The sequence below is a fragment of the Nelumbo lutea genome, chromosome 1 (genome assembly GCF_056320005.1).
Source record: "Nelumbo lutea isolate HS-2025 chromosome 1, American lotus-T2T, whole genome shotgun sequence".
NCBI lineage: Eukaryota > Viridiplantae > Streptophyta > Magnoliopsida > Proteales > Nelumbonaceae > Nelumbo > Nelumbo lutea.
In genome coordinates, this window is record NC_142684.1 from 89721173 (window position 1) to 89745328 (window position 24156).

The following is a 24156-nucleotide window of genomic DNA, read 5'->3' on the forward strand; positions in this document are numbered from 1 at the left end:
TGGAAGGAGACAAAGTCCAAATCCTACTATTGTTTTTATAGGTTCAAAGAAAATCCCATCAAGAATGGATAAGAGAGTTGAGGTAGAATCCAATTCTGTATCCCTAAGAGCTCTTTTCAAACCCAAGTTCCAACCAAACCTAAAATTTGAATTTGAGGGAAAAGAAATGTGGCAATTGGTTCATTTTTGAAGGTAGAGATTGCAAAAAAGGGCCGAAAATTGGTCTCTCAAAGGAGACTCCCCAACCCAAACATGTTCCCAAAACTTAATAAGGTTACCTAAGTACAAATCATACATAATCCAAGGAGAAAATAGAGGCAAAATAACTTGGATTGATTTCCAAGGTGATGCTCTTGTAGTCGTAGCCAAACCCAGCCATCCTCTACAAGCCCGTGAATACTATAAATTATCTTAGCCCACTGTTTTTCCTTTTCCAATGAAATTTTCCACAACCATTTCCCTAGTAAAGCCAAGTTTCCCTTCCTTATGTTTCCAATGCCTAGACCTCCATCTTGCTTACTCCTACACACCATCTCCCACCTAACCCTATGTTCATTTTTCTTCTCCCTTGGCTCCCACAGGAAATCTCTCATTAGCTCTTCCAACTTGCTAGCCACCCTTACAGGCACCTTAAAGACCGAAAAGTAATAAATGGGCAAATTAGTTAGAGTAGACCTAATTAAGGTGTTTCTTTCTCGGAGAGATGGATAATTTTTTTTTCAAGATGTAAGTCTTTTTCAAACCTTTCCACAACTGGAGTCCAAAAACTTCATTTTTGGGGATTATCTCCTACGGAAAGACTAAGGTAAATTAGAGGCCAATTGGACACTTCACATTCTAAAATGTTTGCACATGAAAGGATCTCACTTTTCCCATATTCACACCTACAATACAACTTTTATCAAAGTTTACTTTCAAATTCGACATTCACTCAAAAAATTGTATTGTAAGTTTCAAATTCCTAGTTCAATTCATGTCCCCTCTCTTACAAAAGAGAACTATATCATCCCGAAACTGCAAATGTGTGAGTTACATCTTGGAAAGGCAACCTCTAATTAAGTGAGTTACATCTTGGAAAGACAACCTGGTAAGTTCGCCTAATCTCCATCCCTTAATTAAACTTCTAGAATATGCCCTAGAGATCAACCTTCTATTTACTTTTTATTTTTTCTATCAAACCAAACATAGCCTAGTTGCGAGTTTAATTTAGATCACTCCGTGAAAGACAACTATCGTCTCAAGCACTCTGCTCATGGACACGTAATCAAGCTTGAAAAAAAAAGAAACAAAATTGAAAAGCTCACATTAATACAATGGATTATTCAGTACCTTAACACGGTTGATCCAGTAATTGAACCGATTGGCAGGCTTTTTTCCCGGTTAGATGTCCGGTTTGGTTGGTTGGGATGAGAATGAGAATATGAGAGATAGATCAAAGATGGCGAAATGCCTCCTCAACAATCAACCCATGTTCGTAGTACCCACAGCTGAGCTGAGCTGAGCACGGCAGAGCTTGGGAAGATGACACAGGAGCAGCAGGAGCCAAACTCCGCCAAAAATCTCACTTCTCCTCCTGCTTCTTCTTCATCAACAGCTTCTAGGGTTTCTGGAGAAATCAACATAAACAGCGCCAGCAGTAGTGGCGGTGGCGCTGGTGGTGCGGCGCCAAAGATTCATTATCCGAACCCACCGGATGCAACGAACCCGGACGCTGCGACTTTGAGAGAGCAATGGAGGTTTGCGATCCGACAGTATAGCAGATGGTATTCCCACGCATGGGGCACCGCTATCCTCGCCGGAATTTCTTTCTTCGCCCTCGGATGGATCATTAAGGGGTCTAATCCTCTCCCTTCCAGGCAGGACCACCATGATCATACTTCGGACGAGCGGTGATTCCATTTGATCGTGAGCTCTCTCCCTTCCCCACTTCTGTTCCAATTGTTTCTTGCTTCTTATAAATGATTTATCTGTCTTCTTTTTGTTCGGTTAAGACTTCAAAAGGAACAGCCTTTCGGCGTTTTGATTTGTTGTTCTTGTTTTTGGAGGCTTGATTGCAGAGTTTTCTGTCATTTCTGGTCACGGGGCGATTCAATGATGAAGTCGGTGTTAGGGTTCGTAATCATTAGCCTGTCTACTGTGAGATTAGGGGATAATACTCTCTCTTGACTCTTGTGACACTGAAATGGGAAATCCGGAAATAATTTAACAGACCTGTTCTGTTCTTACGTATGTTGAAGAGGCCGTCAAACCATGGGGGTTTTGCTATGCAATGTAGGGTATCTGTGCTGGTACTATTTACTATATAAGCTACTTTCTAGAAACTTTGTCTTGTAATCGATCAGATAAAACAAAATTATAGCACCTGAAGAGGAAAGGCCAAGGAAAAGGATTTCTAATTTTTGTGTTGATACATCATGGCCAAATAGGTTCTTGTTAATAGCAAAAGTAAGCATTAAATCCCCCCACCATTTTTTTCTTAATTAAGAAAATCCAAACTTTGTAGATACACGAATGAAGATTTATTCCTGTTTATAGTTGTTCCTCCTCTCCCAAAAAATGTACTTCTAACTTTTAAGTCATAAAATTAGGCTGAGCATCATGTATTGCATCATTGTTTTTGATGTTGTTGTTAAGTCTCAAGTTGGAATTGTTGCATCATTCTGTACTAGCTGTTGTTGTTGGTTGATATCTGGGATCTTCTTCCCATGCTTTAAGTTATTGTAGTTAAGGGTACCTTGTCAATTGTCATGTTCCAGCACTTTTAAAGAGTTCTCTATATTTCTAGTAGTAAACAATATAAAGGATTCTTTGGCCTAGTACCTTTTGAGACATTTGGTTTGATAGAGTGTAAGCCTTGTCCACGTTGGGGATTTCCTTGGTTATAATAGCCAAACATAATTCCTAGATCTTAATTTCTCTGAAGGTTGAAAAGACATTTTTGCCCATTGGTGTTCTGGGCCTAAGGCAGCTCTTGTTGTCATGGATTACATAAGATAATTTTTTCATCAGTGACCATTTAAGAGATGGTGGTGGATTTTTTGTATGTTCACAGGTTGGGGAATCCTTTGTTGATGGGAGGAGACAAAGAATTCATGAGGCTACCGGAATAAGGAAGAAAGGGTTTAGGTAAAGCATTGGAAGCACCGTTTGATTGTTTTTCTCTCACTCACATGGCAGTGTAGCAATGTTCTAAAAATCGTAATCGTATTGTAAGTTATAGAGAAAGTTGAATCGAATCGAATTTTGAATTGTATAGTAAGTCATACAATGGCTCTTTATCCAACATATGATAGGAAATAAACTCAATATAGGGTCTTAAATAACATAAATAAATCAATTTCTAGTAAGGTACAAAATGACAAAGTAGAGAACTAATTCTTAATTAGCTATAAAAAAACAGAACTAATTCTTAATTGAGTTGATTTGAATCACAAGATTGCATAAATCATAAGATTTATGAATCAAATTGTAGGATTCAAACAAAAATTTTACGATTTTTGTAGAAAAGGATTTGGACATAAGATTCAAATTGAAACCCTTGGAATTCATGATTCAAATCATGAATTGTAAGATTTTAACAACACTGCAGTGTGGGCATTCTAATGCTTAACATACCGAGATTGAATTGATTCTGCGTCTAAAGGCACAGAGTGTAGGACATCTGGAAATTATCTGCTGTATTGAAGTAGCTTCTTACTGGTTCTTGTTTAGGTTTGTAAATTTTAATTTATCTTTTCTATATGCTGTTTCACTTTAAATGAATGTACTCTATGCTTATATGCTGGCATGACAAGAACGTTTTCATATGAATGCACCAGGAGGGGTATGCCTTGATTTAGTTTAGAAGTTTCAGAACAATAAAACTATCTGGTCCTTGCAGTGGGTGATAAAAAATCCGATGTGGTTTGAATAGACAATTCACACGATTCTTTTATAGAGGAAGACAAAGACCTATATGATTGCTACTCAATCTTAGATGTTTGTTATTTTCAGTAAATCATGTGTCCCTTTTACAGGCACCGTTGCTTGGTTTAATGGTGAATCTAAGGATGAAAAGGGTGAGAATGTGTCTATCCCTCCCAAGACCCAGATAGCTGGGACCAACATTAGGAAATGTTTCCTTTCATTGAGATTTCGGAAAGAAAGAAAAAGAAGAGTTGGTTTAATAGAAATACAAACCCTCAAAGAAAGAAAGGATCAACTCAGAGTGTCTTTGAAGACGTTATTGGGTGACAATGAAATAAGGATCTCAATTACTTGTGAGAATTTTGGATTTTCAAGATTCCAAAGGCCACCCATGATTTGAATGTATGCTTGGAGAATGCGCTTTAGGCAAAACCTTGGACTAAGCATAGTAGAAGGTAGCAGTAAGGACTTGGGCTTTACATGATGGGTGCTCTTTGATGCAGATGCCTGCGTTTTGGGAGGCTTGAAGTTGTTCTCACTAGATTAAAATTGAGGTTGAGATTAGGTGGTTTGCTCGTTGTTTTCATAACAATTCCTTTTTTTTCCTGCTTCCTCAGCAGTTTCAACATTAAATGTCTTAATACTTGATTCCATTTCCCCTTCCATGCATTGCCTTAGTTGTTTTCCAGGAAGGCTTTGACCAATCAAACCCCCCTGTGGATTTGATGAAAACCATCTGATGATTACCTCTTTTATGATGCCGGTTGATTAGTTATTAGTTTTTCTGGTATCATGTCTTCTGGCATCGTAGTCGAATTTGCTATTTTTAGTTTCTGTCTATTGGCTATTCATTCTTGAGTCAATTCTCTTAATTGTCCCCACTTTCTCTCTATTGGTTACTATTTCAATCATTCTTATATTATATTGTCTTTGCAGAACGATTTCCTGCTTAACTGATGGAAAGGTGGATGCTGCTAGGATGCAAGAAGATATGGCTAGTGGGTCTCCATATTATTGCACCTAATGATTGTTGCTCTGTTTCCCATTTTTGAAACTGATTTGGTGCATCATTGACGGCCAAAAAACAGAAGGTTGAAGATCATGTTTGATCTCATCAATTCCAGCAAAAGCTCTGTAAGATATTTACTGTCCGACACCAGAAAATATGCTCTTTATGGATGCCTGGTTAACTAGTTTGCTTATCAATAATTGTGATCCAAGATGTGTGATTGTGGCAACTGGCAAGCATTTATCCTCATGTTAAACCAGTCAATGGTGTTCATTTTTAGTTGCAAATGGAAATCTAATTTTCTTACATGGAGGCATATAAAATAGAATTCTAAATTTACGAGGTTCGGTTTCTTGTTTTGGAGACGAGATGCTATGGTTTGAAAGGAAGAGTGCCAGCATGGATCAGTTGATGCATTTACCGATCTGTGAACATCTGACGTTATTGTTCGACCGCTCCTGCACACTTTCTCCCCACATCCACCCCAACAGGTGGAGTGTAACGTGTAAGGAAGGTGGGAAAGACAAAGGAGAGATGGTAGTGTCTGTATTGTGATTTGTGAGGCTACAAACCTATTGATATATTCCAAGGTTTCTTTGTAAAGATACCTTGTTGAGTAGAGTAGAACAAAGTTGCAAAAAGGCCCCCCGGTTCCCTGCGCTTACTTGCCTATTCCTGCCTTTTATAGGTTCTCGACAGTGTAGCCTTCTCCTGTCTTGTGTGCAGTGCAGCCAGTGGTTGATTTTTCTTTCTTGATGCGTATGTGCTTACTCAAACAGTGACAGCTGAGAAAGGCAAGATTTTATATAAGCAGTCTTCATTAGGCTGGGAGCTTTGCGCCAATACAGATAGTGGAAACTTCACGTTATTACAAGAAGAGTTAGAGACTCAAGGTTTCTATCCAACGAGAGAGAGAGAGAGAGAGAGATGTCGGCGAGCGAGGGGATTATTTGGATGTTGAACATTGGGGTGAGTTCACTAATAAAGAGTTAAATGCCTTTGAGGTGAGCTTCAGAGTTTCAGCCATCTCAGTAGATGTAATCACATCACAAATCACATTTTAGAGTCTTTTGATGCGTTCCTAAAGAGGCTCAAATTGTGTGAATTTCACTTACACTGGTATAAAATACACGGGAGTGGAGTGACAAACTGCCAGACTCCCAGTAGGAGGGGTGCGCTGGAGGCAATCTTAACCTTTGACATTTTTAGCACAAATTAGATGCTCTCTGTCTCAGAGATGGACAGTCTATCTTGTTTGCTTGTGCGAAGTAAAATGGAGGTAGCTGGATGGTTGGTTGTTGGGGAACTAGGAAACTCTTATACTGTGTGCTCTGCACTCTATAAAAAGGACACTGCAGCCACACATGAAGGAGAGGGATTTAGGTTTGGAGGTAGATGATGCAAATTCTGCATATGCTTTTCAAATGCAAAATATGATACAAAAAGTGCAAATTTTGTATCACATGATATTATGAATCATAATTACAAAACAAATGTATATAAAGCTCAACTGGGTTTGGGTGCAAAAATTGCTAATCAAGCGGACTTGTGTTAATATCAACGTTTTATATGGTTTTCATCTAATTTGGTTGACTAGGCCCACAAAACTACGTATTCCTCTTTTTCTTTGGTTGATCAGAAAGCAAACCATGTAATATAATAATTCATTACAATTTGCATCAGTGACATTAAAAGCATTTCAATTATGATAATTTATGCGGCAGCAGCCAGACAATAATGAAGCAGTTGGATTCATAATTAAGTCGATGGGTGATGAACGGTTCAACTTAATACTGCCCATGATTTCATCCTTGACTTTGTCACATTTTGTCCCCCCATGATCTCATCCTCTCCCAATCCCCAATGACGCAGTTGAATTAGAACTGGGTGCTATCCTGGTAGTTTTAAACTTCCCAAAAGCTGTTTCTGTAGGCTGATAGCATATAAAGTTGTTTGTCAACCCCTCGGTTTTATTGGCGATGGTTTTCTTATTATTATTTTTTTTTCTTTTCTCTTCGCTGGTTTTTGTCTGCAGTTTTAGCTCAAATTCTCCACCTAAAAGGGAACCACTCCCAGTAACCAATAAGAATTTTTGTCATTTGAGCATAGAATGTTGAGTTATCTGCTTCATATATGAGGAGGGGGGTCTGTTTGGTGAATTTACTGGCAGGCAGCATGTGCATTGTATGGTCTTTAGGTGAACAGATCAGAATCCACCATAATTGAGAAGAAAGAAAAAGAATATGAGGGAATTGGGACAAAAATTATTAGTTTTAATGGCAAAAGTGTCGTGGTTTTGCCACAAGAAAGCACCCGGTTTGGGTTGGCAGAATATCTAAGTACAGAAACGACAAGAGTGTGGGGTCAAATGTTCATTGAAAATCAAATTGAAATCACGGTTTTGTGTTTTCAAATCTGATAATCCGAAATCATTCTCATATTTTACTGTTTTATTTACTGGCATGAATTGATAAAAAGAAAAACATGTTATAGCCTGCAGCTTCTTATGCAGAGGAAAAGTCTTTCATCTTGGCTTATTAGGTGCAACCACTATTCTCATTAATAATATATTACATACATGATACTACACCTTCATTCACATCTGTTATCTATATATTAAATCAAACCAACCGGTGAGATTCTTTTTTCCCGTTTTCCCCAATTTTTATGATTTTTGAAGAAGTCCTTTTGATATTTCTCACTTCCTCTCTCTCTCAATGACATTAATATTGGATTGGGGGGCCCTACCGCCCTAAAAGGCCATTACAAAATGTTCGCCCCGAAATTGGATTTGGTGCTTATAAATTTGTGATTATACCGTTCTCATACCCGTTTTCAGCCATGGGTTGGGTTGAGAAGTGAGAACATACAAGTATGGAATGTTTTCAATACACAACTGGAAACGACTGTGAGAACAGTGCAAGCACAAATTTGTGAGTACTAAATCCGCTCAGCTAGGGATGTTAACGGGTTGGGTTAAATGGTAAAATTGACTTGACCCGATCTTATAAGGTCGGGTTGGATTGGTATCGGATTAGACCCTATGCATTTTTAAGTCGGATTTGATTTGGATTGCATGCCACTGGAGAATTAGTGCAAACCCGTGCTGAACAGGACCCATTGACATCCCTACACTTTGCTATATGAGGTTTGGGAAGGTGAATTCGATTTGGTCTTATTTTTTGGGATTTTTTTGCATAAAGTGGCTGTTCTCATATTTCCATGCTTGAGAGCCCGAGATTTTACCAATACACCAAGTAAGGGTAGGACCCATGATTTAAAACTTCAAATTTTCGCAATGCACTGTACAATAGTTATCGGTTTTCAGGGTGGGCGATACTACAACTATAATCGGGTTGGATTCACATCGGATTAGCAACATCTAGATCTGATCCAACTATTGAATCTTAAATCTAAATCCAATCCAAAATCTGATTGGATTTGGGAATCTCGAATTGGATACAAATTTAACTTGACTCCACTTTGTATTTTTTAAAATCAAGAATAAAAATTTAAAATAAAAATTAACTACTTCTTAACTTATTTATTTATATATATTATATTAAATCAATATATATTATAAAATAATTAGATTAATATCAAATTGCATAGATTGGATCTGATTATTAATTAGATACAAATTGTAAAATCTAAATCTAATTCAATCATATAAATAAATCATCAGACACCGAGATAATCAAATCAGATGTTAGATCAGGTATTGAACTTTAAGAAACCATTAATAACTTAGGTGATACGTAAAACATTTTTGGAAGAATGAAGATATTCAAAGCTTGATCTTTGAGGGAGAAATGAAGGTCTTAAACCTTGAAATATTTTCATTTTGAGGGAGAAACCGAAGTTTGAAATCGGGCGATACATAAATTTTGGAAAGTTTGAACCAGGGTGGGAGGAGGACCCATCTGAATTGATGCTTTGTACTATCTATGCATAGTTCAGGATGCATTATCAGGTGTATAATGCGTTGCATTGTAATTATTATTTTAATTTTAACTTTTCTTATAATTTTTGTGGGATCCATTGAAATGATGCAATGTACCAGATGCATATGATCATGGGCAAAATACAATGCATCTTACTTCTTTTAATTAAAGAAACTAGCTCTTCATAGTTTTGGGTATGTTGAGAAAAAAAAAAGAGGTTTTTGGATATGAAGAAGTGTGTATATTGTTAATATGTATTGGATTAAATCTGAAGTGCCAGGAATTTTTGCACATTAAGCAATGTTTTTTAACTATTTAGTGATTAATTTATTGAATTCATTTATTTATCCAAGGGCTTATTATATGTTAAGGAATGGTAAGATGGAAGTGAATCCGCGCTGAGTCCCTGTTGGCGGTGACAATTAGGAGTTTAGTACAAAGTTGAATGAAATCAATACATCGAAGAGCCCAAGGGATGATTCGGGCAAGGGGACTCGGGCGGTCAAATTTGTACCGAGTTGACGAAGTGAAGGAACGCTTATAGACAAAGGACTAGAGCACAGTAAGTGAGCGTATTTTTTGAGGGTGAAGGGTCAATTCTTATATAGATAGATCTCAAGGCTTGGTGTAACGCTCGTATGACGTCGCAGTTGCCCTCATCTGGTTCCTCGCGAAGTGGAGGGAACTAGGCTCGTCGGTGCCCATCCACTGTGCCAGATGGGCATTGTGTTCCTGTGCGTTTCAGAGGCGTTAAGTGGTGCGGCTGGATAAAAGAGAACGTGCCACGCCATGTAGGCCGGAGTGGTCCTGAGGTCAATGTGATCCCTAGGTCGCAGGTTGCCCAGATCGAAGGAGTAGTTCAGCGCTCATGAGCTGATCTGTTGAGGAGTATTCGAGTAGGGTCGACGTGCCAGGTATGATGTTGAGGTGTCATAAGGACTGCCACATGGCAGTTTATAATTAGAGAGTCATTTTACTCTTCATCATTAAATAAAATATATGTTTTGGAGCAACATTAATGTTTTCTGTCCTATTATCTAGTGCCATGTCATGTCCCTATCACTGTTACTTTGCAACGAGCTGCAGTCCCCCGAAACATTAAATTTGGCATTATTCTAAACCATGCCTTCTTAATTTTTAAGACATGGCTTAGAGCACTGTTTTTCCAATGTAATACTGATGTATCACCATTTTCTAGGGCAACAACCATACCAAATATATACAAAGAAAAAGCACTGCCAAAGTTTATTTAGAATTCAAATCAACCTCTCACAAGATTGCCCCCCACAACGTCCTACAGCACATCCGTGCTATGTATTGAGAACATTTCCCCAATTATAATAATACTAGAAATGATAATGCCATCATTGGGAGATATTCCCAATACACTGCCAGAGTGTGCTGTGGTATGTTGTGAGAGGCAATCTTGTGGGGCTGATTTGATCTCATTTATTTGGGCATCGTAGTAAGAGGTATAATTGTCAAAATTTACTTTTAGAAATTAAAAATAAGCAAATTTTAACGCCATTGGTTAAGATCAGGTTTTAACATGCAGCCAATATTAATAAATTCTAATTCTCAATTATTTCCTTCGTTTTCTTCTTAATCTTCTTCTTCTTCTTGAGTGATCACGGTTTATAAAGCTCAATAGTTTATGTGATTAGTTGTTTTTGATTGTCAATTGTGTTTTATTTCTCTTCAATTTTTGGTTTATTCCTTTTCTTTTTTCATTTTGAGTTATTTTCCATTCTCAAGCCTTTTACTTTATGATCCCTCGGTTATCGTAAAAGTCTTTTCTTTGATTCAAGATAGATACAAGTGTTTGATGTCTGTGGCTTCTTAAGTAAAGATGATAAAAAAGAAAGAGATAAATACAGAAACTTGTTGGCATGCTAAGAATCTGTCAAACCAACCAGAATGAAAGACAAGGGATGATGGTGGGACAGGAGAGAGGATGGGGTAATAAAAAAATTCAGAACCGTAGATGGGTTGATTAAAAGTTGATAGTTTCTCCTTTCTCAGAATAATCAAAGAGATGAGGTAGTCTCTTTTTGTACAACTTCAAGTACTTTCTGTCTAGCTGAAATATTTTCTTTCTGCAATTTATAGGGAAATAAACACAACCAGATGGTACAGGACAGGAGTAAATTTCACTCTGGAGTCTCAGCTATTCTTTACTCTTGGAAGGGTGAAAACTCTGCCTTTTGCTCCTAGCTATGACACTGAGATGTGTTTTCTGCCTCTTTTTACAGTGGAAACAGAAGCTGTTCTATCATCTATGTGGGCCTCTGCTATCTCTTTGCAGGGTGACATATTGTTGTTTAGTCATGTGGAGGAACGTGTGGGTCAATCTGGGATCCTCAAAAGATAGAGCTCCTTTTGGATTAACCACTTGTTCAATTCTTCCTTTAACATCAATTCTATGGTCCACTATTTATTTTGTTGTGGACTTTGTAGCATCAAACATTTGAAATTTGAAAAATTCAAGTACCCAACAGGAGGAAACAGAAACTTCTTAAACCATCATCAGAACTTCTGAACATTACTGGTTCTGTAGCACATTTCTTTATCTCTGTACCAAAAATAAAAACTAGATAGAAGTTATTATCCAAATGTAACAATGTTTATGTGACAAGCATGTGAAGCCATGTTGTTTGGTCAAGCAACATTTCATCTATCACATGTTAAGAACATAGATGAAACAGATTCCAAACTGGTTTGATCAAGCAACAAACATAATCTTTTTTTTAAGGATCCTTTTTATGCTTGTAATTCTCTTTTCTATAGGCTTCTTAAACGCGAAAGCTGAAGTGGCATATATATATATATATATATATATATATATAAGTTGCGTACAAATTAGCTGTTCCACATGGAAAGAAAGAGAAAAACTTTTTAGGTTGTGTATTGTACCAATCAATACCAACCAGTTACAGAGATTTTTTTTTTTCTGCTTGAAATGTTTTGGATTGATAAATGCAAATTGCTATTTTTACTTGAAACGTCTTTAGTTTAAACATTAATATCAGTTCTACACGTCTTTTTCTAACTTAAATGGAACTCGTGCGATGTGACAAAATATTTCTCACCAATTTGCATTCACCAACCCAAAACATTTCAGTACAAATAGCAATTGGTGCCGAACATAACCTTAGTGGGTGTTTGGCATCGGAGCGTTTTACAAGCGTTCCATTTTTGTTGATGCATCATATATGCCACAATAGCAATTGAATGGAATCAGCAAAAAATCTCATTTGGCAACCCTGTTTTTCAAAGAAAAGCGTTTTTGCAATGATTAGCTTCGGGATTCAGGAAAGAAAGGGTTTCTTGAATAGTCAGATTGACATTTCTTGAATCGCTTTTTATGTATTTAAAGAAAAACAGATGAAAGAAAAAAAAAACATTTGCAAATCAGAACCAACTTATAAAACGGAATACTTAGGAAATGCTCTAATGCCAAACACCCACTTATCTCCCAAATTGGGCTTAAATGAACACAACTTGACCCATTTTGAATGAGTTCTGCTACTGTAATTATGATCTTATATATATTAGCTGACTCCAGATCATATATTTAAAAACTAGGGTGCAAGAGTACATCAAGAATAAAAAATGTGAACCAGTGAGAAAACAATACACCACAGTTGACATCTTTGATATTATTGAAGTTTTGGTGGTAAGTATACTGAAACTTGAATCGATGAAATCAATGATATGATGTGGTTAATGTAATTGGTTGAAATCTTAATGTTAAATAGCTATTGATAGTTGGAAGTATTTGAGTCCTCTTTCAAATATAGTACTTCAATTTTGTCCTCAAAATAAATAAAACATTAATTTTTTTTTATCTATAGCATCTTTAGACTCTGGTACTCTCTACTGCTGTGAATGATCTGGGTCTACCTGATAAGGCTGAACCGATCCGACCCTGTACACATCGATTCAGAATAGAGTATCGGGTCAGACCTTGTAAACCCAATTAATAATATTAATGGGTTTGGTTCTGGATTTATCAAGGACCGGGTTTTGGGTTTTTCATTCTGATTGGGTTAGGACTGAGTCTACCCCTGACCAATTCCCTAGTACTGCCGTAGTACTCTTTACTCCTCTCTTACAATTCAACTTTTATTAGTTTTTTTTTTTTAATTTAGAAGATATATATTTTTAAAATAGCTGTTTTTGGAATATCTCGTTTTTTTTTTATAAATTCAACAAATCCTAATCAGAAAACTTACCTACTGCTTGTAAAGTTGTAATGCTTAAAAAATTAATACAACAGTTTTTTTTTTTTAAGACATGTTTGAAATAATGAAAATGAGTGTGCCTCCTTTATAGAATTGGATTTGCCCCAATTATTTCCCTTTTTGTTAGAAAAAAAGGGTAAAAATAATGAGAAAACAAAGAAATAAATTAAATAAGTTATAGTGCCCTTCATGTAAAGTGAAGGGCTTCACTAGTTTATATTTCAAATAATTAATAAAAGTCCAATAAGGCTAGTGATTTTGTAGCCTTTATCTAGGGGTGGATACAAACCAATATTTCCACAAACTATTCGAGCTTGGTTCATAAAAAACACAATTTGGCTAGATCTAAATTGAGTTTTGAGCTGAGTTCAAGCCTAATATATAGGTACATTTGCTAATTGAGCTAAAGTCAAGCCAATGAAGTTTGGTTTGTGAAGTTTGCGAGCCTAACTGAGTTTATATTATATATAGTATTTTTAACTTTTATATGTATAATAATAAACAAATTTCATATTTATAATTATATATATATATATATATAATTTTTTGTACGTAAACATTTTTATTTTTTATATGAAACTTGGCCCATTATCAAGCCGTAACTTGTCTCATTTGGAACCTAATCAAGCTTATATTATATATAATATTTTTAATTTCTATATGTATAATAAGAAATACTTTTTACATAAATTATATAATTTTTTATTTTTTATATGAAACTTGGCCCATTATTGAGCTCAAGTCGAGCCAACATATTTGCTTTTTGAGTCGAGTCAAATTCGAGCTATGATCTCTAGCTTGAGTTGAACTTGAACTCGAGTCTCATGTTTTTCTGTTAAGTCAAGCTCGAATAACCAAATATTCAGCTTGGCTCGGCTCAAACCCACCCCACCTTTATCCAATAACTTTTATTATTTTCAATAAATTATTTTTTTGTCTTTTCATCTTCATAAACTACCTTTTTATCAAAAACAAGGTATACCCAAATTCCAACAATTCTTATTTGTTCTGACATAGCAAATTGAGAAGATCAGTCCAATCTGATTCATAATTGGCCCTCCAAACTGTTAATTTAACTGAAAATGTAGGAAAAGCAATCAAAAGGGGAAAAACTGTTCTAAATCTGACATTAGTTGAGGCAATCAAACGATTTCAAATTGGCTGTAGGGTTGTAATAACTCCACCTAATTTTAGTGTAATTTGGTTTAATGCTTGAACCTAACCCATAACCACCCAGTTCAATTAAGATCATCCAGCTTGATCCTGCGTTTAGAGAAGCGGATTTGGAAGAGTGGATTGATAAAGAGTTGTGAGCTAGGGATTGATTCACTCTGAAGGGATTCTTGATTAACTGCAATCAAATGACATCATTAATCCACCATCACTGAAATGAATGAATCTAACATGCTTGTAAGTTTAGCAAATTGACAGCCTAAAACTTTGTTAACCAATCTCCGGAATGGAATGAATCCAAAGTCCAAACCCCCCCAACTAATTAGTTAGGAATAGGAATGGAAACCTGTTATTTTGGACAAATTGGGCTTATAAACCATGGGCCCGGCCCATCCGGACCGGACTTGTGTCTTCAAGAGATTGCACAGTAGGCATTAGCCGACATGAAGGAGGAAATTCTAATGAGATTAGCAACTGCTCTGGATTGGCAATGTCAGGCCCCCATGTGGCCCAGAATCCCTGGCATTTCAATGTTGGAAACTGCTTCTCTCTCTCTCTCTCCAAATTAATTAATTTTCTTCTAATTAGGATTTAAGCAGAGATTAATTAATATAAAATGCAGATTAATTGCATAGTGGGCCAACAGTTAACAGTGAGATTATGATATTTAGAAATTAGAAATGGAAAGTTTAGATTAAGAGCGTTGTTGCTTTATTAAAAGGTTTCTTCACGGTCCATTATTCTCTCTCTTTCTCTCTCTCTCTCTGCATTCGTTTCGGATTGCAAGAAGATTTCTCTGTAAATTCACTGAACACGAAAAAGCGCACGTATGCATGATCAACCGTCGATTTGGTTAGTTTTTTCCCTTTCTTTTTCTTCACTTATATTTCTCCTTCTTAATCTACTCCTGTTTTTCTTAAATTTTCTGAATTTTAGATGTCCCTTTCTTTCTCCCCATCTTTTCTTCTCTCTTCTCACTTCTAAATTGCTCGTTATTTTCCCCGTTTCTTGGTTTTCTTGATCAAGGTAGGGAGATGTAACGTCGCTAAATTCTTGAATTTTCTCTTTTTTTTATTCTTTTTCCTCGGTTTCTGTTGTTGTGTTTTTGCGTTGATGTCCTCTCTGTTCGTTACTGATCATTTAAACAAGAATCCAACATTTATTTTCTGTTGCAGACAGGCTGGTCGAATTTCTTCGTTAAATAATATCTATTTGGAGAACTGAATCCTCGATCAGGAGTGCGTAGGTATCTATTTTATTCTGTTATCTCTTGTTATTTTGAGGATCTGGGTTGCATTTGTTGGAACAACGGAGAAGGGTTTGATCAAGGACAAATTCATGATAAAAGGTATTTTTTTTTTCCTCCCTTTTAGGTCTTGTCTTCTGTTTCTACAGTTTGTTATTATGGGTTCCTTTGGTTGGATCGGATCAACTACCATTCCTCTAGCAACATCATGATTACCGTAAAAAAGGAACAGGGGAACAGAGAAAAGAAAAATAAATAAATAAAGTAAAAGAAAGATATCACCTTCCCGTCTACGTTGCCCCCTTTTTACTAAAAGTATGTTTCTCTTGCAATTGTATGCTCAACGTTAGTCTTCTGAGAAATTTTGGCGTTTTACTTTCATTTTTTTATGCATGGTTGCCATTTGACCCAATTTATTTCTCTTCATGTGTGCGTTATAGCAGACTATTGTTTCTCTTTTCCCGTTCTAGTATGAGTTGGTCATTTTTATTGTTTTTTATTTTTTTTTATTTTGATTGGGGATGAACTTCAATTTGTCTGGAACTAAAATATCACCCAGGAACATAGTTGGTAATTCTTATTCATGTTCTACTTTTAGAAGCCTCGTCTGGCATGTAAATTTCACCTTATTTCTTTGTAGTTTTAGAAACTGGTCATCGTGGAAATTGTTTTTACATATTCAGTATATGAAAAGTAATTAGAAGTTGGAAATACAAAGGACCGTTTACGTGTGTGTGTGTGTGTGTGTGTAGAGTCCCTCTTTGTCAAGTACTTTTATTGAACTTTAATTGTACTGAATCCAATAAAAAAACTTTAATTGCATTGAAGTCAAACTTATGTGTTGTTAGGGCTTTAGAGTCCCTCTTTGTTGCATTCAAATTGGTTTGTGACTTTTATGGTCTATAGATCGTAAGTCCAAAACCTTCATTGCAACTCTTCCTTCTATTTGAGACTTGTGAAGTCCAAGTATTATAATGGAGAAGTTGGATGTTTGTATCAGACTAACACTTGTGCATATCGTGCCCATTCCTTGGGCATGGTTTGCATAATAATTTGTCAAATTTAGCCAGACAAAAATTTTATATTTCTTCCGGTTGATTCCTTCTCTTAGACCTTTTAGGAGATCAATATGTTTTCCTTCATGTCCTTATTACCTCTGATGGTGGCTGCTTTTTTATGGTAGGGAAAATTAGGGCTCTACCTGACATTTCATTTTATTAGCAAAATTCCATACTTGGGCAGATTCCATACCACGTCAGGCAACATAGATATAATAAGTTAGGGCTCTCTCTCTCTCTCTTTCCCCCCTTCCCTGGATCTCTGTTTTACTTTTGGCTATTTATTTGGTCGCTTCTGCTTCTATGAGTCCACTTCCAATGGCAACAATGCAATGTTACCCATTTCATATTGATCTCTGCCTTTAATCTTTTTTCCATACTGAACCTCTCAAATATATCTTTACTTATATTGTAGTTTCAATGGGTGTTTTCTCCTGTTAGCAAGCTTTTTTTTTTTATTTTTTTTATTTTTATTTTTTTGTCTTGGTTCAGATCAATAGTTAATCAGCATAAATTAGAGGGCTATTTTATTCTTGTGCATTTAGTGGATTATTGGACTCAAGATCGTGTTATTATAAGTAACACAATGCATCTTTTATTCTATGCAAATTTTCCAAGTATATGGGGATATTTCTTCTTCCTTTTCAAGAAGAGCATGTGGCATCTAAGAAATCCTGAAGATTTTTCTTTTCAAGGTGCCCTGTTCTTCATGGCAGCAAGAAGGAAAAGATATTTTGGAGTTGTTGGAGCATTTTGAAGGAAATAAATAGAAGAATTTTCAATTTCAAACAAAAAAGAGTGACTTTTGCTGAAAATAGGAAACATAGTGCTGGATTTCATATTGGTCTTACCAGATTTTTCTAATGTGTCAAGTGATTTGTTTGGAAATGATTTTTGGACCCCTTTTGGAGATGCCGGGACAGTCCTTTTGATTTGTATCTTTGAGTTTTTGTGTCCATGTTTTGTTTTTATGTGTCAGACCAGTCAGGGTGTTGCCTCATCACCTTCTTGTTTCTTCTATGCATCTTGAGCTTCTTACTTTAATAAAGCTCCTTTTTTGTTTTGCATCAAAAAGAAAAAAAAATTGGGACCATCCTGGACTCTTCATTTTACACTAAGTACCTGTGCAAGGCATGAGACAAAGTGGGATACATGCTTTGGATCTGCCAAATCCATGTCTATGTTTAATGTTAAGTTTTAATGGATTGGGTATATATCAACTTAATTGGGAAAACACTTGGAATAAATTATCAACTGGTATGCTTAACATAAATACTAAAATTAGAATTTGAAACTTTAAATGTATGTAATGCTAAACCAAGAATGTCCCTTAAACCTCATAAAATGTGGATTTTTTATGCACTATTATGATTTTTAATTGTCATGTTACAATTTGATCCATTGTTTCTTTCTTTTGTTGTTGATACTTCCTATTTTTGGACACCGAGAATGAAGACATCTTATTTTCATGGTTAGAAATTAATATCTATCATCCAATGTATGATCATATAATGTGCCCATACCCATATCTGATTCCATGTAACACAGAAGCCAAAGATATGGGACGTCATCTAAATGAGGGAAGAGAAGTGGTGCTTTGATTAACTTCTATGCTCTCTCATTTTTTATTCTAAGTTGCACAGCCACCCATAGTATTCAGTTGATTATTTTGTGTTTTCATGTTTCATCTGTTTTTATCATATGATTGAGTCGATGTAGATCTTGACTTACTTGTTCTGATTTTGTTGGATATTAAAAAACCACAAGGGACTAAGCCTCTACTAGAGAAGGAGTTACATTTTAATAACGTTAAATTTCAATGTCATCTGTGTATATGTTTTGCTTGTTTCTTATATGTTGAGCGCATTTCTTGCATATGTCTGTGACTTAATGCAGGCATCGTTGGCTACCATAATTTATCCAACAAACATGGGGCAAAGAAATATGATTTGTAGTAGTCAGATTCTTGATTTGGAAATGGATCAACGTGGCCAGGGCCAGTTCCAGCTTGAGCCCTGTATTCTTATGGGGAATACTATTGATTTTACACACCATAATGTCAATCCACTGTTGTCAGCTTCTCGGAACATGTTTAGTCTTAATCTCCATCATCTGCCAGATCATCACGATAACAGTGTAATTTATGGGACTCAGTATAACATTCATCCTATTCACCACCCTCTTGCAAACCTTGATTTTGGTCTCTCTGCTGAATCAAATTTTTACAATCCATACATGATCGCTTCATCTGGTGGTAGAATCTGCCACACTTCACCAAATCATGGTTCTACTGATCAGTTGCCTTATTCCAGCAATCATGGAATAAGTGGAATTGGTGTTGATGAATGTGATAGAATTGATAACTCCATGGATGATGCTAGAGGTTCATTCAAGAGAAAGACTGCAGAAGGGATTCCAGGAAACTACCAACATGTTAATGGTGCGACAAGCTCAAGTTCTGCTTCTTTGGGTGCTACCTTGAATACAGGGCTGCAGCAATGGGAAGAACAGTTCAGACCTGTATCTGGCATATTAGATGCTCGCTCTCTCAATCTACCGGAGTATAGAGGGAATGAGGTTGTACCTATTGTGGAAGGAGTTAGGAGAAGTGTGAGGAGCAGATCAGGTCCTATAGGTCTTCAGCTGGATCCTACTCTGGCACATAATCATGGCCATTTTCTTCAGGGGAATCACATCACTCAATCATTTCATCCAGCCAACAATCCTTGGATGGAAGAACAGTTTGGGAGCAATACTGGAGATAGAGGCGTTTCCACCTGGAACTGTGCACCTACTTTTCCTTATTTGAATGGTAGACTCTTCAACCCTTCATTTCTTCAGTAAAGACAGTTTGCATCACAAACAATTTATTGTCATGTAGCCCTATGAGTTTTGTTGGTATCCTAATCATGTTTTGATGTTTTTCTCTTTTAAATATTTAAAGCTGTAAATTTAAGTGTAAGTAAAAAACTCTCTTGGTTTACTTGCAGGAAGGAATATAAATGGAGGCTCTGTGGAGATAGGGAATGCCATTAGACAGGGATACCAGGAGGCATTAAGCAATAGAAGTTCTGCACCTCTTTTTTATCCTTCTCCTATGAACCCTCACCACAGCCAGCAGTATCATGAGAATCATCAGCATCATCACTACCACCACCACCAATTGCCTCCAACTATGCAAGGTCTGCGAGGACATAATTATGGTTACCACCATCAATTACCACCACCTTCATATGTGCATCCATCAAACAGCACCTTGCTCCATAGCAGTCTGAATCCTTCTCATGATGATATTGTGACAGGGCCTAGGTATCAGGGGCCCTTTCTACCCACTGGATTTAGGATATATCGGCCTAGCCGAAGAGGGCCTCAGGCTGCTACAGAAGAGGGAAACAGACCCTGCCTGAGAATTGTTTCAGATAATGTAATCTTTTTCTCCTTTCTGTTACATGAATGCCTTTTTCTTGGGCTAGACCATCTTTGCTATTTTAAATAGTTCTGCTGTTTTATCCTATGTAGAGTAAAATAGAAATATACCACTACTTTTTTCAAGGATATATTCATATTAGGGTGTGACTATGATATGGAAAAGATATGATATCTGAAAATTTTCTGACCAATCAACTGGAATCATAAACGTGGTAGCTAATTAGGTGTTATTTATCAAAATTCATGGGTGGGCTTTGATTGGTCAAAACTCTTCCCATATCATATCTTTTCCGTATCATAGATTTTCCCTTCATTTTAACTGGCAATCGACTTTTATTTTGTAATGCATACAGGATGTTGCTATACTCGAGTTTCAAGGCTTTGGAGATTTCATTGATCATCATAGTGATATGCGGTTGGATATAGATCATATGTCTTACGAGGTAAGTTAAAAGAATGAACAAACACAAACACCCAATAAGAAAAAAACCAGGAGCATTTTAAGCACTTGAATCATTTTGAATTGTCAAATCTTCAACACCATAGTAACAAATTTTAATTGAACATCTCAACTACAGGAGCTACTTGCCTTGGAGGAACGGATTGGTGATGTTAATACTGGAATGACAGAGGAAACCATCACAAGGCAACTGAAAACAAGAGCTCACGTTTCTTCAACAGTCTGTTTCAATTTGGATGAGCCAGCAAACATGGATCAGGATACTGCAACCTGTATTATATGCCAGGTAGTGATATTATCATTTGCTCATGTAAAGTTGCTTATTTCCTATATATGTATGTATTTATGTATCAAGGAGCAATAGTGTGAGTGATTGTTTGTGTTTGCAGGATGAGTACGAGAACCAGGAGAAAATTGGCACGCTCAGTTGTGGACACGAATACCATGCAAATTGCATAAGGAAATGGCTGTTGGTGAAGAATGCATGTCCCGTCTGCAAGACTACAGCTTTGGCTGTAGAAGGCAAGGATTGATAAGAGGGGAATTCCCAGTCTTGTTCTGTTTTGTACATATTGATGCTGTTACTGGTTAGTTACTGGTTAGACCATTCATTGTCAGCCCTCAGAATGTTGGGGAAACTCTCTCTCTCTCTCTCTCTCTCTCTCTCTCTCTCTCTCTCTCTCAAACTGTACAAAAACTCATTCAATATTCATTCATACACTGCAGAATGAATCTACAGTGAACTAATAATATTGGAAGGATTTGCTTGGATATATTTCCTTATTTCTGTTACGACTGTGGGAACTCTCTCTTTATCTTTAACAAAATATAGGAAATCTATGCTAGAGGATTTGTGTAGTTATTTTGACGCGGTGCCAGTTTATAGGGAGGGACCATCTCTCGTATGGGTTGTGATTGTGATTTTTGGTTGATGATGCAATCTTGGATACATGGATATGTAATGGTCATCTTATGATTTTGGAAGCTGGCAGCCACGCTCTCTCTCTCTCTCTCTCTCTCTCGTTAGATTAATCTAAAGTATTCACTTTTTCCAACATAAAGAACAGTGTTGGTCTGAAAGTTTTTTTTGGGTGCAAAATTCTGCCACTCAGGTGATGCTCATGGGGCTTGCATTAACTAAAGAACATGCCATAATAAACATTGGAGTCATATAATTAGTGCTGTCACGGGTTGGGTCTGGGTCAGTTCCAGGTAGAATCGGTCCTGAACCGATAATAAAAAATATGTAGGTCCCGGAATTGAACCAGGGTCTGTATTTCTAGACCCTGAACTGAACCGATCGATTCTTGGGTCCACCGGGTCCAACCCAATTATAATAAACCTGCTGGAGAGAGAAATAGTAGGGATTGTCCAGGGAGAGCATAAAAAATATGGAAAAACAGCTGCAGATGGTTGCAGTGGTTTGGGGCCTTCCGGTGGTGACTGTTTGGTTGAGGAATAACGGAGAGAGAGAGAGAGAGAGAGAGAGAGAGAGAGAGAGAGCAATAGGTGTTCGGTCTCTGAAAGTTCAATTGTTTTTATAGTCTCTTGAACGGTTGAACCAGCTACTATCTGTTTAAATACTGACCTATTTCGTGTTGTATGCAAAACAAAATTTGTCATATTAAACAAAAGCGAGTACAATAAACAAGTATTTTCATTAATAATGAAAGTGGAATATAAATTTAAAACCAGTTAAAAATGAATCATTTTCTATCTAGGTGGCGGGTTAGCAATTCAACCATTGGGGTCAAATGGGTATGCAATAGTTAAAAATAAAATATTTTAAAATAGAAAAATCCAATATATGAAAAAAATACAAAAAAATTATAAAAAAAATTTAGCATGATAAATAAGAATTATTTTATTAATGATGAAATGAAATGCAAATTTTAAAATCAATTGGAAAACAAGACTATTTGCATATCTAGGTGGCATGACAACAGTCTAATTTTTTTGTGTCAAATGGGTCAACTAATGATGTCAAATGTAAAGGTGTCAATGGACCGGTTTTGGATTGGACCCCGTCCAATCCAAAATCATTTTGGACAGATTGGACGGACCAACAAGACATATTGGATTGGATCAATCCGGTCAAAAATATTTATTAGATTGGATTGAACCTGGTCCGTCTGTAATAAATTTATATTGGATTGGGTTGGATTAAGTCAATATCTGGTCCATTGATATAATATAAGAATATATGTGTCAATAAACCGGGTTTGGGTTGAAACCATTCTAAATCAAAATACATTTGAACAGATTGGACGGTCCAAACATTGAATTGGACTGGTCCAAATTGGTCCAAAACATTCATTGGACTGGATTGGACCTGGTCCATTTATAATGGACTCGCATTGGACTGGATCAGATTGGACCAAATCCAATCCAATTGACACCCCTAGTCAAATGGGTCTAATCTTCTAGACACATCTCTAATGTTATATATTCATCACAACATATATTAAAAATAAGATTTACTTTTACTAATGAGAGAAATGAAATATAAAATTTAGAATCAACCCAAAAGTAAAAACGACTTTTTTTTTCCATTAACGTGGTGGGTTAATAGTTTTAACTATTTAGGTCAAATGGATCAACCCATAATGTGATGTATATTATATATTCAACATATTGAAAAAGATGTGATAAATAAGAATTAATTTTATTAATGGGTGAAATAAAATGCAGAAAATAGGAAAAAAGAGAAATAATGTCTAACATGCAACTACACTAAGTTAAATAATTCAATGGTTCAATTAACTAGATTACTATCTTGTTTACTAAGTCAATGGTTTCTTGTAGACAAGTAGTTTCATAGTAAATTGACCAAAAATCTTGGTTGGGAAATGGGTTGATCAGTTTACTCAATTGATTTTGGCCATGGGATAATAAACAATATTCTAAAAATCAATTTGAATTGCATTTTCCTCACAATCAAACAAATCAGTTTTTTGATGTCATAAATTATATATATATATATATATATATATATATATATATAATATTAAAACCGGTCCTGCCATGTCAGCATAGTTCTCCTTTGAGAGAAGCTATTTATCTATTTTCTCCTTTTTTTGAATTTTTTATTTTTCAATTCCATGTCATTATTGAAACAATCAATGAGATTCACTTTCCCAATAACCTAAATAATCTCTTTTCCTAATTTCTCCTAAACTACCTCCCCCACTATCCCTCACTTTCTCCAAAATTATCTCTAATTCCTATTTATCATCTAAATTATCTCTAATTCCTATTTATCATCTCCCCTACTTTTTATCCATATCTATCTAAAGAAAGTTTGGATTAAAAAATTAAGAATTATTTAAATATTCTAACAAAATTATATAATAACTTAAAAAATATTTATTAAAAGCACCAAAAAATTATATTTTTACAAAATATATCACAAAATTATGTACTAACAATTTAAATTATGTTTTTTTACTAATTATCAATTTATTTTTTTTCAAATATTTAATAATATGTAATATCTTTAAATAAATAAAATTAAAATTATGTAAATATTGTATAGATTATTTAAATATTTAAATAACTAAATATTTATCATAACTAGATTTAAATAGTTAAAATAACGAAATCATATAATAAATTTAAAAAATTTCACCAAGTAGAAAAATAATTCTAACATAATATTCAAATTATTAATAATTTAATATATTATAA

General features: G+C 35.7%; 2 protein-coding genes across 9 annotated transcripts; both read left to right on the forward strand.

Moving 5' to 3' along the window:
* Positions 1–1422: 1422 nt before the first annotated feature.
* On the forward strand, positions 1423–5221 carry LOC148876037 (uncharacterized). 5 transcript variants are annotated; one of them, XR_016105467.1, is made up of 4 exons: positions 1423–1905; positions 2058–2271; positions 3053–3126; positions 4843–5221. XR_016105467.1 is itself a non-coding variant. In XM_088965950.1 (2 exons), the coding sequence occupies exon 1, from the start codon at positions 1522–1524 to the stop codon at positions 1891–1893; it is 372 nt and encodes a 123-aa protein (XP_088822076.1). In that variant the 5' UTR covers positions 1426–1521; the 3' UTR covers positions 1894–1905; positions 4843–5221. The 5 variants fall into 5 exon arrangements, 1 of the variants encoding a protein (XP_088822076.1); XR_016105466.1 differs by having other exon boundaries at positions 2058–2111; XR_016105468.1 differs by lacking the exon at positions 3053–3126 and having other exon boundaries at positions 2058–2111.
* A 9520-nt stretch (positions 5222–14741) lies between these two features.
* Positions 14742–21242, forward strand: LOC148876038 (putative E3 ubiquitin-protein ligase ZFP1). 4 transcript variants are annotated; one of them, XM_088965939.1, is made up of 8 exons: positions 14973–15128; positions 15452–15624; positions 18477–19392; positions 19571–19762; positions 19883–20004; positions 20363–20452; positions 20588–20755; positions 20859–21242. In XM_088965939.1, the coding sequence occupies exons 3-8, from the start codon at positions 18510–18512 to the stop codon at positions 21000–21002; spliced, it is 1599 nt and encodes a 532-aa protein (XP_088822065.1). In that variant the 5' UTR covers positions 14973–15128; positions 15452–15624; positions 18477–18509; the 3' UTR covers positions 21003–21242. The 4 variants fall into 4 exon arrangements, with proteins under 4 accessions (XP_088822063.1, XP_088822064.1, XP_088822065.1 ...); XM_088965940.1 differs by having other exon boundaries at positions 14976–15128; positions 15456–15624; XM_088965937.1 differs by having other exon boundaries at positions 14742–15128; positions 19571–20004.
* Positions 21243–24156: the final 2914 nt, after the last annotated feature.